The sequence below is a fragment of the Sinocyclocheilus rhinocerous genome, unplaced genomic scaffold, assembly GCF_001515625.1.
Source record: "Sinocyclocheilus rhinocerous isolate Xijiao unplaced genomic scaffold, SAMN03320098_v1.1 scaffold839, whole genome shotgun sequence".
Lineage (NCBI taxonomy): Eukaryota > Metazoa > Chordata > Actinopteri > Cypriniformes > Cyprinidae > Sinocyclocheilus > Sinocyclocheilus rhinocerous.
The window spans coordinates 1125515-1141741 of NW_015652287.1; the positions used below are offsets into that span (position 1 = coordinate 1125515).

The 16227-nt window shown below is 36.9% G+C and overlaps 3 protein-coding genes across 4 annotated transcripts in view; 2 read left to right on the forward strand and 1 right to left on the reverse strand.

The window, feature by feature from the left end:
* Window positions 1-2411, reverse strand: part of LOC107714428 (sorcin-like) — a 12025-nt gene extending 9614 nt beyond the window's left edge. The window contains exon 1 of the mRNA XM_016520261.1: window positions 2317-2411. Coding sequence (XP_016375747.1) covers window positions 2317-2355 — 39 coding nt within the window. The 5' untranslated portion in view covers window positions 2356-2411. The remainder of the gene's footprint in view (window positions 1-2316) is intronic.
* Window positions 2412-2828: 417 nt separating this feature from the next.
* LOC107714420 (cytosolic 5'-nucleotidase 3) lies at window positions 2829-10365 on the forward strand. Of its 2 annotated transcripts, none has more exons than XM_016520250.1 (9): window positions 2829-3138; window positions 7417-7515; window positions 7756-7825; window positions 8512-8558; window positions 8650-8735; window positions 8821-8910; window positions 9084-9246; window positions 9360-9560; window positions 9642-10365. In XM_016520250.1, exons 1-9 carry the CDS (start codon window positions 3001-3003, stop codon window positions 9741-9743), a joined length of 996 nt encoding a protein of 331 aa, XP_016375736.1. In that variant the 5' UTR covers window positions 2829-3000; the 3' UTR covers window positions 9744-10365. The 2 variants fall into 2 exon arrangements, with proteins under 2 accessions (XP_016375736.1, XP_016375737.1); XM_016520251.1 differs by lacking the exon at window positions 2829-3138 and adding an exon at window positions 6465-6495.
* Window positions 10366-12127: 1762 nt separating this feature from the next.
* Window positions 12128-16227, forward strand: part of LOC107714410 (uncharacterized) — a 5484-nt gene continuing 1384 nt past the window's right edge. Inside the window, exons 1-6 of the mRNA XM_016520245.1 lie at window positions 12128-12291; window positions 12554-12921; window positions 14385-14553; window positions 14729-14965; window positions 15092-15204; window positions 15561-15729. Of these exons, the coding sequence (XP_016375731.1) occupies window positions 12246-12291; window positions 12554-12921; window positions 14385-14553; window positions 14729-14965; window positions 15092-15204; window positions 15561-15729 (1102 nt within the window). The 5' untranslated portion in view covers window positions 12128-12245. The remainder of the gene's footprint in view (window positions 12292-12553; window positions 12922-14384; window positions 14554-14728; window positions 14966-15091; window positions 15205-15560; window positions 15730-16227) is intronic.

Here is a 16227-nt window from a genome sequence, read left to right on the forward strand (position 1 = left end):
CAAAAGTTTCCTTAAGACCTATTTAATCTGCATATAAAACATTAGATATTTGTTTAATTTTTATTTTGTGTTTGACTGTTAAAACAAAAACAAAAAAATTTGTTGTTGGTCTCAATAAATTGAGTTAATTTAAAAATACAGTGGTTAAATTCTAAATTTTCTATTGCTCTTTGTTTTAAAAAAGGTTATAAAAAATGTCAATAATTATCGATACCGAACGATATGAAACATTATATCGCTGATAAATGTTTTTAGCTATATCGCCCAGCCCTAATACACACACACACACACACACAAAAACTGCAAAACTGGTACAGTAAAATGACCTGTTAATTGTTTGACTTTAAGTTACTTTACCACGATGAAAATCTGTAAATGGTTTAACATCACATTAGCCTATATATAATTTTACTGTAAAATGCAGTCAAATTTATGGTTTTTCACAAGTTACAGCAATGATTTACTATGCAATTGTATAAAAAAAAGTTGACAAACAGTAAAAGGTCATTCCCAGAAGTCCCTATATGTAATGCATTACATATGATTGTTTTATAAACATAGTTTTGTTTCTTCTTTTTTATATATATATATATACATTTTTTAATCGGTTTACGGTAGGGTATTCTGTGTTACATTTTCTGTAATTAATGTTTATTGCAATGGTGCAATGTCATGTGTGTTTCCCTGATGGCATTTTGTCTTTGTGTGTTTGACCCTGTGCACTGTGCATACTATATATTTGAGAATCAGCTATGGCTTATGGTCAGGCCACTTAAGATGAAACTTCATCATGTGGTTGTCTCTTTTACCAACTGCATTTTATCACTTTATAAAATATCAATATGCCATCCTGTAATACTTGAATCACTGTTCACTGTCACCACATTTTTACAGTGAATATTTATTTACCTTTTTTTTTTTTCATGGTAGTGTTTAAATAACCCTGAACATGACTGAAACTCAATGAACCTAAAGTATAGAAAATCAAGTACCAGCAACGGTTTGGTTACGGTTTGGTTATCTTCTTTTGTGTTGAAAGAAGAAAGAAACTTTTGGAACATCTCGAGTGTGAGTAAATGATGACAATTTTCATTTTTGGGTGAACAATCCCTTCAAGACTGAAGACAAGCTCTGAGTTTACATCATGCAAATAATACTCTAAAGTACACAGTACATCACACTTATTCTAGGTTCAGTATGTGTCTACATAACTTTTGTTTACAGGTCTACAAAAAGTATATATATAAAAAAAATAGTTAAAAACAAAAACATTCATTTATTTATGAAGCATGTGATAAAATAAAGCCTTCTTGGAAGAACCTTTTCATATTGTATTTCTTCATAATTTATGTTAAAGAGGCAGAGAAACTAAAATTATGTGAGCATAACCAAGTTGAAGGAGGAACTGATATACACAATTGTATTGTATAAATGCAAACCACATTATTCAGTGAACATTCGCTACTTTGTGCTTTCCTGATGATTTAACCAGTTTTACACCCACCAATTATTAATAGCCTACTTTAGCAGGCACTTTTATTTTGAAGTTAAGCATTTGTAGGAAGGACCATCTAGTGATACACTACAATGATTACAGTACAATCCTGGGCACACAGCACTGCACAAATTTTGTATGGCTTTCTTAAAGGGATAGTTCACCCAAAAATGAAAATTTGATGTTTATCTGCTTGGGTGAACTATCCCTTTAAGAGAGAACTCCAGGAAATGGACTAAGTGTGTCAGATAAGAGCAGCATATAAAATTCGCAATGCTGTAGGTCAGAAGAACTAGTATGAAAAAACCAATGACCTACAGCCGTGTCTCAATCTGACACACCCAGTTCTGGTCAAGGGTCACTGTACTAATCTGCTGATAAAAAAACAGGTGTGTTTTGTAAACCAGAGGTAGGCAAACCAGCAACAATTAAATTCCATATCTATTCAACCAACCAGGACTGCGTTTCCCAAAAGCATCGTTAGCTAACTATGGTAGTTAGTTCCATTGAAATCTATTGGTAACGACGGAACTTGCGACCATAGTTGCTTTTGGGAAACGCACCCCTGGAGAGAGCGTTAAACGCCACAAAACATACTAACACTTTCCCTTTACAGCGCCCACTGTAAGATAAAGATTATAGCCATCGCCTAATAAAATTCACCCTGTGGCAACTTAAACAACATTAAACAAGCTAATGGTCACACTATGTTAGAATAAGCGCAAGATTGTTTAACATCAGGCTTTACCAAACGTTCTGTTTAAAATTTTCATGTACAGCGAATGAATTCATATAATTGACAGAAAACTGATAAATCATACCCCGCCCGCAGCCGGTGCACCGTATCCCTGGAAATTCATTGTAAAAGGGCGACTTCTTCTTGAAGATTGCCCGAAACCGGATAAATTGATGTTTAAATGTGTGGATTTTAATCTCTGCCCTCTTCCGTAATGGGCGTGGCAAACAAACGAATGTTTGTTTGTTTTTATAACATGTTATTACATGAATATTAATCCAGAAAACAATTTTTGTTCTGCTTGTAGATTTACAACAGCTACCAACTACAACTAACAGCTATGTCCCAGAATTAGGAGGCTAAAAATAAAGTTATTTTCATTTAATAATTTCATCTCGAATGGGGTGAATATCAGTTTGGTATGTCAGGTACTTTCTAGAATGATAAGCATGCAGTAAAAGATTACAATTCTGCAGACAAAACAGAAAAAAGAAAGAGCGCCCTCTGGAGGCAATGGTGTCCAGTCTATCGCATTGCATTGTGGTATATAGATTGCTATGTAGTCTTCTCTGGTTGCATACTTCACATTTGGACAACCGTAGTGCATCATCCGGGAATTCTATGCATGCAGACAGTTCTATCAGTGGACATGATACATACTACATAGCGCAGAAATAGATAGGGCGTAGTGTGGTTATGTACAGTTCCGACGCACCCCGTAAACGTAGTGTCTGCGCGACAAGGTTTGTTTTTTAACCGGAGAGCGGACATGGACAGAAACGCTGTGGTTAAAGTCGGCGCGATGGCGAGCGCTACTATGTGCGCGTTGTTCGGCGGAGTCGTGTTCGCTCAGTACATTTTCACCAAGAAACAGAGAGCAGGAAAGAAAACCAAGATAATCGAAATGGTGAGCGCACACATTTTCCTATTTCTGTAATGGCTTTCACACCCCATTCACCCTGCGAGCGTGTAGCGCGTAAAATGTGAACGTTCCCGAGGCTGTCGAGCTCCAGAAGTTGACAGATGTCTTCGTTGAATAAAACGGAAGTGCTCGCGCTGAAGTGGGCCCCGGCGCGCGCCAGTACTGTCAACGTATATGGGATGTAGAGGTCATTCAGCACTCTTGAGCTCTGTTTATTCCGAATAAATACAATAGCATGTTCAGAGAGTAAATACAATATCATCTTCATGTATTGTATAGTGTCACTTTCAGTCGAACATCCCACGTGTTCTTTATCTAAAATATTTTTATTGGCATTTATGAAGACGTTGTTTTTTTATTACTTGGTTGTTATCGAATGACATTAGATAGCAATATTATTCACTACAGGCTTAATGCCATACTTAGAAAAATATCTGCAGGTTCCTTTAGTATGGTAACCGTACAGTAGTTCCTACAAAATTATTTTGTAAATGTATTGCTTTAAATGTATGTTGCTAGAAAGGAGCTGGTTGTCATGGTAACTTTTGGTGCAGCAGCGCTCTCCTCTCACCCATTTTTTCAGCGGCTTTGGTACCAGAAATATTGTTTTCCTGAAGGGGTAATGAACCAAATCAACCAGTCCAGCTATGAGGTAAAATGCAACATTAAACACTTTGATTTCAAGCGAAAAGTTATTGAAAAATGGACAAAAAGACGAGACGGTGTACCTTACGGCTTTAATGAGGGGATGCCAGAATGCTAAATGATAAAATTAAAATATAAGTGATTGATTGATGGATGGATATACAATTGTTGATTCAAAGAAGTTGATTGTTTATAGAAAAGTAATTTTCTTTTTTACGTAAACGTTCAATTAGTTTGAGAGCTTAGTGAGGCGTTTTTTTTTTGTTATGATTTGCTTTGTTTTGGTTTTCGGATTGGTGGAGATTTCTCCGCAGAATCATGCTAGTTTTTCACTAGGCATTTCGCTTTTGAAAGTGATTTAAAAGATAAGTTGTAATAATTCAGGCCAATGGCTTTAATCAAAAGCATATACCATTAACAACCAAGTAGCTCACAGTAGGCCTGTTTTTGATGGTTAATTTATTGTTCAAAATCAATACCGTTATGGAGAAAATGGGATTTTTACTTCCTGAACTCAAATGTTGCACTATAGAATATATATACCCTGCACTATAGAATGTTGCAGCTGGGATGATTTTTAAGGCTGGTGAACACGGGGCACCTTTTTTGAGCAGTGTTGCTTGGCACTTTCCCATTGATAATGGGTTACAAATTTCTATCTAGATACTTTAGATCGGTCGTGGGCCTTGTGTTTCACCTGGTTGCCCATTGATGGCAACATTGCTCAAAGTTGCCCTGTGTCATCAGCCTAAGTCAGCATCACCCTGGTTTCCTCAGCAAAAAAAGTCAATAGGATTTTTCCATTGGTTTTGAGATCATTGCAGAAAGTAAGCCCTAATAGTACTATTTAACCACCAGCCTTTTTCAAGACACGTACAGTAAATGCTTAAAGGGGTCATATGATGCGATTTCAATTTTTCCTTTCTCTTTGGAGTGTTACAAGCTCTTGGTGCATAAAGAAGATCTGTAAAGTTGCAAAGACTAAAGTCTCAAATCCAAAGAGATATTCTTTATAAAAGTTAAGAGTCAGCCACGCCCACCCTTCGTCGAATCCACCGGCCGCACCGTTCTCAAGCCTCTGCTCACTCAAGCCGGCTTCCGCTCACTCTAGCCCTCCGGCTGTTCCTCACTCTAGCCCCGGCCTCTGCTCACTGTAGGCCACCGTGTGTGACGCTGTGTTGAAAAGAATGTGTTTTTTTAACCTTAAACCACATAAACACATTTCATTACACCAAATACACAAAATAATGTTCTTTTTAGCAACATCATATGACCCCTTTAAAAAATTACAAGTGGGGTATTACAGATGTATTTAATGTATAAGATGTATTTAACCACAGACCATATTGCGGCCATTTAAAAAAGAAAAAAAAACATGACTTTGGGACAATGGAACCAGAATTTTTAAAATGCTAATTCATTTCTGGTTTTTAAGACTCATAAACAGTGCTGTGACCATAGATATCTAGCCTATATGGAGATACCTCATTCAACCGCTCTATGAATGTCAACATGTCCACCTTGGAACGGTCAACATTCCAGACACTGCTCATCACTCTAACAAATCAATGAATTTTCATTGAAAATGGAACAGCAGAGTGCAGCCTGATTGTAAGAGCCATAAATATCTATGGTACTGTACTCTGATGATCAGTAATATTTATAAGAGTTGTAACTAATATTCTATTTTGATTAATGCAGAATTATCTGATAAACTAAATTCTGTGAAATTTAGCTTCTAAAGACTTTCAGATTAATGCAAGCAGTGAAAATTGGATGTGTGCAAGACTCAGTATATTAAATCCATGCATTAGTAAAAGCATATACCTGCTGTCGTGTCATTAATGTTTATCAAGCAACAAAAGACAAAGAGAAAATCACTCACTGTTCTTTGACTGAATCACTTTTGTGTCTTTAATAAGTGCCAATTGATTGATTCAGTAACCATATTTCAGTTTTGACCTTTGATTGGGTGGGGACACGAATACAATGCACACAGAGATGTACATACAATGAAACAATCAATGTGTGACTATTAAAGACATTCCCCATCACTGGAATGTGTTGTGTCAGAAACACACTGGCAAGTAACAGCATGACTCACAAACCCTACGACTGTTACAGCTGTTAACAGTTTGAGAGCTGGAGCATATTTAGTACTCTCAAATACACGAACCATAAGGAATCCAGTGGTGCAGACTGTTTCACTCTGGAGCTTCATTAAAGCTTATAATTTCTGTTTCTGACATTGTGAAATACCTCAATGCCGAGTAGAGCTGTCAAACCCTGACCTCATTGAGCCACACAATCCACACATACCAAACACTCAGACTCAAGGAGATAACCTTAGTCCTTCAGTCAGCATAATTTAGTTTCTGTATATACACAATATACTGTTTAACCTTTTTTTAAGGTTAACGTTTAGTATTAAAAAAACACTCCAAACTGCACCTGTGCTTCATGTGTCATTACCACATTTTTTGGATGTGTTGTTTGTTTGTTTGTTTGTGTGTGTGTGTGTGTGTGTGTGTGTACTTAAAACGGCTGTTTGTGTAATGTGATTCCCTGTGGGGGTTTAGATTATGGGGTGTTATCAATTTTGTGGCAACGCCCCCCTGTGTGCCAGGACTATATAAGTGTGTGTCAGACAAGAAACATTTTCTTCTGTGTTTGACACAACGCCTGGAAGAGGAAAAGGTATGCTTACATACGTGGTAATAGTTTATGCGGTCAGCATTATGTGATAAAAGTCTGTCTTCACTATGACCATTTATTTGATGTGTGGATGTTCTTGCATGCTTGTCATTTGAATCAGAACAAACTGAGCTGCAATGTTTTACTCAAAAGTACCTCATGCAGTGGTCATTGTGACTGACTGTAAGTGTTTTTGTTGTAGTACTTCTTGAATGGGTTGTTTATCATTTCTCTGGGAGAGTTTGGTAAACTTCAAATTAGTTTCAAAAACTGTACAATCATTCTCGTATGCAGCCTTGTAAATATGAGGGATCTGATTACCATCTGGAAGGCATGAGATGGGGGTAGGGGTAGATCACACGTACATCCAGTGTACTCAGGGTATGTTGTCCACTGTATTTTTGGAATAGAGACGAGGAGGGACTCAACCTTCACAGTGACAAATGACATGTCAACACTGTCAGAATTACAGTTACAAACCTATGTTAAACCCATTTACCTGTATACAGAAACCAAGATATATTTACATTGCAGTCAAAGCATGAACACATTAATTATATAATACAAAAAAAAAGGTTTTCGAAACATTAGAATGCATTACAGAACATTTAAATAATTAGGAGTTTGATTTTTAAATCATAATTCTGTAATAATTTGGTTATTACAGAATTGTAACTCAAAGATGTAAGTTTTACCTGTGATATATCACAGTCATTTTCTTCCGCCTCAGTGGATTTCTTCCATAAGACTCAAGCTAATATCTTTTTCTCCTTTACTAGTGAGAGACTTCGGCGTCTGCCCTCTTCTGGCTCCTCCCTCTCTGTAGTGAAATCAGCACAGCATTAAGGAGAGGGGAGGGAATAATTAAGCATGCCACTGAACCGCTTAATCTCATTGGTTCTTTCTGTGTTTATGTTTCTGCAGATGCCAGAATTTGAGAAGAGCACAGTTCACATCAGAGACCCTGAGAGGGTGGAGCAGGTTATCTGCAGTCTCATTAAAGGTGGAGCATCGAAACTGCAGGTACAAACACCGTCCCCTCCCTGTGCTTTATTAGGCCATCTGTCTATCATACAACTGCTGTCACATTACTAGTGTTATGCACTGAATGTAAACACACTTGTAGTGTCAACACTGTCTTTAGTAGTGTTTAATAAAGCAGGCATCACTGTTGCTTTATAATGCTGATATATTAGTTTGTGACTAGGTCTAATGACCCATGGTGTCCACCTTGGATCTGCTCACTCTCCTTCTGTTCTTCAGATCATCACAGATTTTGATATGACGTTAAGCAAGTTTGCTGTCAATGGAAAACGTTGCCCAACATGTCATAGTGAGTAAAAAATTGCCCCTTTTTATCATCTCGCAACAAAGAGCACAACAATTTAGTCAATAAACAAAATATTCTAAGAGGGTTACTATGCATGTAATAAAACAAATCTTAAAAGTAGTTTTCAAAGAGGTTTTTTTATTCAAATATATGTCAACATTTTTCTTGATCGATGGAGGGTTGTTTCTTTAAAAATGTTACAATAACCTGTTCTGTCTGGATATAAATTTTGATGACACTGAATTGACTGATACATTTTAAAACATCACACTAAAATATATCTTTGAGATCCAAAGCGAGTAAAAAATAGCCCCTTTTATCATCTTTTTATCTCGCAGTCGCAACAAAGAGCACAACAATTTACAAGCATTAAGTCAATAAACAAAATATTCTAAAAGGGTTACTATACATGAAATAAAACTTCTTAAAAGTATAACACCATAGAAGACTCTTACAAGCAATTACATTTGTAGAGTTTTTTTATTATTATTCAAATACTGTCAACATTTTTCTTGATAAAAAGAGGGTATTTTCTTTAAAAATTGTACAATTTATGGATGTCAAATTTCGCTATAACCTGTTCTGTCTGGATATACATTTTGATGACACTGGATTGACTGATACATTTTTAAAAATCACACTAAAATATATCTTTGATATCCAGTGATCTGTACATTTGGCTTTTACAGATATCATTGACAACTGCAAGCTGGTAACAGAAGAATGTAGGAAGAAGGTATATCGTTTTGTTTTTTTTCAATAAAATGTGTGTATAAAAGTTTGTATACAGTTGTATGATTTACATGCTAAAAATTTTATTTTTCCAGCTGCTCCAACTAAAGGAGACGTATTATCCAATAGAGATTGACCCACATCTGACCATGGAGGAGAAATATCCATTTATGGTGGAGTGGTGAGTGACCACACATGCAAATAAACACACATGAAATGATCTTTCAGAATGCTTTATTAAATTAAATGTGGTCTTTTTTCCTCAGGTATTTTAAGTCTCACACGTTATTGGTAGAGCAGAGATTGCAGAAGGACAAACTTCCAGAGGTCGTGAGAGAGTCGGATGTCTCTCTAAGGTACAAACATTTCTAACCCTAAAGTTTTCACAACTTTCACTCTGAATACCAAATAAACTTGCATTAGAATCGCAGCAGCTGTGGTATCCTTTTAGTACACCAAAAGCACAATCAATCTCTCAAAGATGTTGCCGGATCTGATCTTTAAGCATGTGTTTGGTCACATGTGACAGGGAAGGGTACGAGCAGTTCTTTGACCGGCTGCACCAGCACAACGTTCCCATGTTCATTTTTTCCGCCGGTCTGGGAGATGTGCTGGAGGAAATTATCAGACAAGCTGGCGTCTACCACACCAACGTCAAAGTTGTGTCCAACTTCATGGACTTTGATGATAATGTGAGTCTCAAAGCTTTTATAAATATCACCGGTTTGTATTACTCTCAAACACTGCTTTAATTGAGCTCAGTGATGATCATCTGCTGATCAGGATCTTCTGTATTGTCTTGCAGGGGGTTCTGAAAGGCTTTAAAGGAGAGCTGATCCATGTTTACAACAAGCATGACGGTGCCCTGAGGAACACAGAGTATTTCAAACAACTGAAGGACAATGGAAACATTATTCTGCTCGGAGACTCTCTCGGTGATCTCACCATGGCAGATGGTGTGCCCAACGTAGAGCACATCCTCAAAATCGGCTTTCTTAATGATAAGGTACTGATTTGTTTTCTCATTGTTTAAAACAGGACCGTTGTTTAGTTGATTTCACTGATAAGGTTTTGTTGTATTTCACAGGTAGAGGAACGGTTAGAAAAGTACATGGACTCTTATGATATAGTTCTGGTGAGGGATGAAACACTTGAAGTGCCTAATTCCATACTACAGAAGATCTTATAATAGACACCGCAGAGCCACCGGCCCACAGCACAGCCTGCGAGGAAAAGACTCAGATTCCAGGATATTCAGGGTCACCTGGATAGTTCATCTGTCGACATGCCTCACATGTTCACAAGCCATACATACGTCACCCTTTGACCTTTTTTAAAGTTGTGTCCTGTCATCATAATGAACTATTTTAATAAACACATACACCTGGGATCTCGGTGTAAATGAATAGAAAAATACATCATTTGCATATTGGCAGAATTATTGTTTGTAGTATTTTTGATATGGAAATATGTGTATTCAGTGTTTGCAATAAAAGTTGGGACTGTGAAGAGTACAAAGCCCAACTGACATATCACATTCATCGTCATTCTTAAAATGATGTGCACTTTTAAAGTCTGAAGAACTGTCAAAGTTCTCATGGAAATTTGTATTTCATGAGAGTATGCAGACTGCATGCACAGATCAACATTAAAGCAATACTGTAAATTGCTCCAGAAGCCATGATGTTTCATGTGTTGTGTTCTTTGTCCTGTGAGAATGTTTTAGCATAAATGATCAGCCTTTCGGTGTTAACATTTGCACAACCACCTGATTACCTGTGAGGTAGGCAATAAAGTTTTTTTCTCTGGAGTGTTTGATTCTGTGAAATTATGTGTGAATGAATAAGAAAGATTTATACAAAGTTGGCAACAAGTGCAGGTGACTATTTTACTTTTTTCTTAAAGAGAAATCTCAACCTGTTTGGTAGAAAGGCTGAACACGTGGTCTGTATAAAGTAAAAAACAATTGTTTTATGAATTTTATCTTGTTATGCTTTCAAGGTTTGAAATGTGTCTGAATTTGGAATATGTTCCCTGAAAATTCTAGTGAGGTTAGGTTTAGTGCCCCCAAAGGATTTGAGTCTGTCCAGTGTTGGGGAAAGTTACTTTTAAAAGTAATGCATTACAATGTTGCATTACTCTATAAAAAAGTACTTAATTGCGTTACTTAGTTACTTTTTATGTAAAGTAATGCTTTGCTACTTTTGTGTCACTTTTTATCAGCTGGGCTGGGCTTGCTTGTGTATTTATATATTTTAAAAAAAAAACGTTCTGTTTTTGGCAACTATAAAGGCCCTCTTACGCCAAAAGTGAAATTAATAAGCCTCAGCCTGAAGGAAATGCCTCTGCCTCTGCATCTCACTCTCAATTTTTCTCAACACGGGGGCCATGAGAGGTGTCAGTGAATAAAGTAAAATAAGACTTGCTGCTTTTTTGAGACAAATCAATTCAGTAAGTCATAACTCATAAAAAACACCCATTTGTCACCTCCTAATGGCATATGTAATCAGAATAAATTGTCACTGTGAACAAATGTGTTAGGGTTATGGTCAGTTTTGGGGGTAACACATTACAAGTAACACATAATCAGATTACTTTTTTTCAAGTAACTAGTAAAGCAACGCATTACTTTTAAATTGAGAATAAATGATCTGAGTTACTTTTTCAAATATGTGACCCTGGACCACAAAACCAGTCGTAAGGGTTCATTTTTTTTTTAAATTGAGTTGTATACATTATCTGAAAGCTGAAGCTTTCCATTGATGTATGGTTTGTTAGGATAGGACAATATTTGGTCGAGATACAACTATTTGACAATCTGGACAATGCATATTATGTTTTGATATATTTACGGTAGGAAATTTACAAAATATCTTCATGGAACATGATCTTTACTTAATATCCTAATGATTTTTGGCATAAAAGAAAAATCAATCATTTTGAACCATACAATGTATTGTTGGTTATTGTTACAAATATACCCGAGCTACTTATGACTGGTTTTGTGGTCCAGGGTCACATATGTAATGCTGGGATATGAAGCACCTAAAAGCAACCACGTCGGACAGAAGCACTGCGTCTCAAACCAAAAGAAAGATGCACTTGTCTTCGGCCAGTTCTTCAGTAATTGTATCAAAATATTTTACGTATTTTATATGCTACCATGATAAAACTTTGCAAGATGATGAGACAAAGGAGATTTTTAGGAGGCAGGAGCACTGGTAGGAACCCTTTGAGCTCTGGCTGCAAGCTCCTTTATGACAGACTGTTTTTATGATTAATACTAATCTACACAGTGATTGTCGAGTTAAAATATCATGCATAATAGTGACTGTGTATATATATATATATATATGAAATCACTTTTGTACATTGAATTTGGCCACCAAAATGGGACGTCTTGTCTTTGACCCATGCATGGATTTATATGCACATACATAATGTAGCTTAAGTACATTTTTTTCAGTAAAATGGGAAACAATTGTATTATAGTGACGAGAATGCATCTTGGATTATAGTTATTTCCCCTAACTGACACTTCCCTAACTGAATATTCTTGTCCATTCAGCACATCACAATTAAGCAGAAAGGACAGGAGCCTCGACCGCGACGCTGCCATGCAGACGCTACTTTATTCACATGCCCCTTCTGCACAACTGACGTGTGTAAGCCAAGACAGTACCATCAAATAATGACCCATTTAGCTGGGCATAAACTGAGAGCAGTTGAATATGGAGGTGAGTGTGTGAGCAAACAGTTTCTTTGGTAGTTAACGTATGTTATATAAACTAACAATAAAAAAAATTTTTTTGCGTTTTTGGTTGCGTGTGAAAGTGTGTGTCTGAGCATAGTTTGTTTATAATAAAGTTGTAATATTTAACTGACATGTTAGGAACGAAGTATGAAAATAATTTTTAATATATATATTTTTTTTTTACATCATCCACTATGCTTGGTCTGTATTGTGCTAATACAAATGTGCTCAAACCTTTGTTTTAGATCATGTTATATACAGCTGTAACGTTGGCTGTGGCAAAAAGGCCAGACATTTTCACTGCTGCAAGTGTCCCAAGATTTACATGAATAAAGGTGCCATAAAAAAGCATCTTTGTAGCGCTCATCCAATAGCTACTTGCAATCCAGAACCACAACCTGTAAGTCACCCACTCCAAGAACCTCCTTCACAACAACATCCAGCATCTCATCCAACACCAGAACCTCATTCACACCAACAACCAGCATCTCATCCACCACCAGAACCTCCTTCACAGCTACGACCAGCATCTCAACCACAAGAACTTGATTTGCAGCAAGCAGCACCTTCAGCGATTGGGAGAAAGCAGATCTCTGTGCAGTGTCCTAGTAGGGTGAGTGTAAATTCCAAAAAATTTGAAATACATTCAGTGGATAAATCATGAAGCCATGCAGTGTGTCCTTAACAAGCACAGTGTGTTGATAAAAAGAATAGGATGTACAGTACTGAGCAAATGTATGTTAGAATTTTCACCAAAAATAATTTAATATCTTTTGGTTTAAGTGTGCGAATAGGAGATGTCAGTTCACACTTCCAAACATTCCTTTTGCCATTATTTGTAATCAGTGAAATTTTTGTATGCACAGTGAGTCCAACAACATACACAGAGATATGATCTCACCATCATTTAGCCTGTCTGTTATTACATCAAGAGCCAAAAGGAGATGACTAAATCCATAAGAACTGTGGGAACATATCCAAGATGATTGGGGAATTATATCTGTGAAGCTACAGTACTGTGAAAAATTGTAATCACATGTGCAAAAATGCTGTCAAGTAAGTGACGTGACATGTGGCCAAGTATGGTGACCCATACTCGGAATTAGTGCTCTGCATTTATCCCATCCAAAGTGCACACACACAGCAGTGAACACACACACACACACCGTGAACACACACCCGGAGCAGTGGGCAGCCATTTTTGCTGCGGCGCCCGGGGAGCAGTTGGGGGTTCGGTGCCTTGCTCAAGGGCACCTCACCGTATTGAAGGTGGGAGAGAGCGCTGTACATTCACTCCCCCCACCTACAATCCCTGCCGGTACGAGACTCGAACCCGCAACCTTTGGGTTACGAGTCCTACTCAATAACCATTAGGCCAACACTAAGGATGTTTTCAAAAATAAACTGGTTTATTACAGTTAATGGCTATATGAATGTTTAGAAATACACAGTGATATTTCCTACTGTCACACTAAAGCAAAATATAAAAATACATTTCTTATGTAACTTTTGCAGAGTACTCCATATATCGTAGTAAAATCATTCTGTGGGTGTTTTAACCGATTCGTTTAAATCAAGTGGACTGTTCCTGACACCTTTCTCTTTTCAACTGTCATTATGAGTCAGACAGATAAAGTGATTTGAAAAAGTGAAGGAACACTGAGGCCAAGCGCCTGCAGATAAGCGTAAAGGGATTGTTTATTGTTTTGACCAAACTGTGTGGCTTTGCTTGCTAGATACCCAGCTAGTTATAAAAAGTACTACTAACAAGTATTATTAGTCAATGTTAGCTAGCTGTTTAGTGGATCTTCTAGCTATTTGTCACTTTAGCTATGAAACCCAGTGATGAGAATGGTAACTTGTATGTTAGGTATATTCTAATTGAATTTAAAAAATAATGAGTTAGCTTTCTAGACTAGATTTCTAGGCACTATGTAACATAACATGTTATCTTAATTGATTATTGTTTTCTAGTCAAAAATGTGAAGCAGTGGTTTATATACATAAACATATTTTAGATTGAAATGTAAAGACATTTTCTCCTGAGGGTAACTGATATTTTTATTGTCTATTCAGCACATCACAATTAAGCAGAAAGGACAGGAGCCTCGACCGCGACGCTGCCATGCAGACGCTACTTCATTCACATGCCCCTTCTGTGCAACTGACGTGTGTAAGCCAAGACAGTACCATCAAATAATGACCCATTTAGCTGGGCATAAACTGAGAGCGGTTGAATATGGAGGTGAGTGTGTGAGCAAACAGTTTCTTTGGTAACACTTTGTAATAATGTGGGAAGAAAACAAACATAGATTACAAGTGTTATGAATGAAACTGTTATGAACTGTAAAAATAAAAATACAGCATTAATTATTCTTCGTCGATGGTGTGCTTATACAAATGTGCTAAAATCTCTTTAGATCATGTTATATACAGCTGTAACGTTGGCTGTGAAAAAAAGGCCAGACATTTTCACTGCTGCCAGTGTCCCAAGATTTACATGAATAAAGGTGCCATAAAAAAGCATCTTTGCAGCGCTCATCCAATAGCTACTTGCAATCCAGAACCACAACCTGTAAGTCACCCACTCCAAGAACCTCCTCCACACCAACAACCAGCATCTCATCCACCACCAGAACCTCCTTCACAGCTACGACCAGCATCTCATCCACCACCTGAACCTCCTTCACACCAACAACCAGCATCTCATCCACCACCAGAACCTCCTTCACACCAACAACCAGCATCTCATCCACCACCAGAACCTCCTTCACAGCTACGACCAGCATCTCAACCACAAGAACTTGATTTGCAGCAAGCAGCACCTGATCCACAAGAATTAGCAGCTTCTCCAGCGATTGAGAAAAAGCAAATCTCTGTTCAGGTTCCACTTAGGGTGAGTCTGAATTCTAAAAATTGAAATACATTGAGCTGAATGACTATCTAGCATTAAGTATTATTGGTTTACATTAGCTTGCTATTTAGTGCATCTAGCTATTTGTCGCTTTAGCTATGAAACCAATGGTGATAGTGGTAACTTGCATTTAAAATATCAAAGACTTATCCAGTCTAACCTTAGCTAGTTAACCTAGGCTGGAGTCCTAGGCACTTCAACTTGTTGAAATAATCAATTAGTTAAATTAATCAGTCTAGTATAAATATGAAGCAATGGTAATATACATTGAGGAAATATAATTTAGACTAAACTTGATAGACTCTTGAGTGTAACTGACATATTTCTTGTCTATTCAGCACATCACAGTTAAGCAGAAAGGGCAAGCACCTCGACCACGACGCTGCCATGCAGACGCTACTTTATTCACATGCCCCTTCTGTACAACTGACGTGTGTAAGCCAAGACAGTACCATCAAATAATGACCCATATAGCTGGGCATAAACTGAGAGCGGTTGAATATGGAGGTGAGTGTGTGAGCTTAAAGTTTGTTTGGTAATACTTTATAATAATGTGGTAATAGTTAACATGTTATAAACTGACAATGAACAAATCATTTTACAGTATTCATTGGTTAAAATGTTTAGTTTAAAATTGTATACTATATACTTACACTGGGTAATCCATTATGAGCTAAGTAACAATGAGCAGTAACATTAATTAATTCAATCTGTAAAAGAAAAAAATGTTCATTGTTAATTTATGTTAATGTACATTGACTAATGTTAAAAAAAGAAGTTTATTAAAAATTAATATAATTTTTTTTTTCAGTTAAAGGGGTCATATGATGCGATTTCAAGTTTTCCTTTCTCTTTGGAGTGTTACAATCTGTTCGTGAATAGATAAGATCCCCAAAGTTGCAAAGTCTCAAACCCAAAGAGATATTCTTTATAAAAATTAAGACTGGTCCACACCCTCCTAAAACGGCTCGTTTAAACACGCCCCCACATGTCTACATCACTATG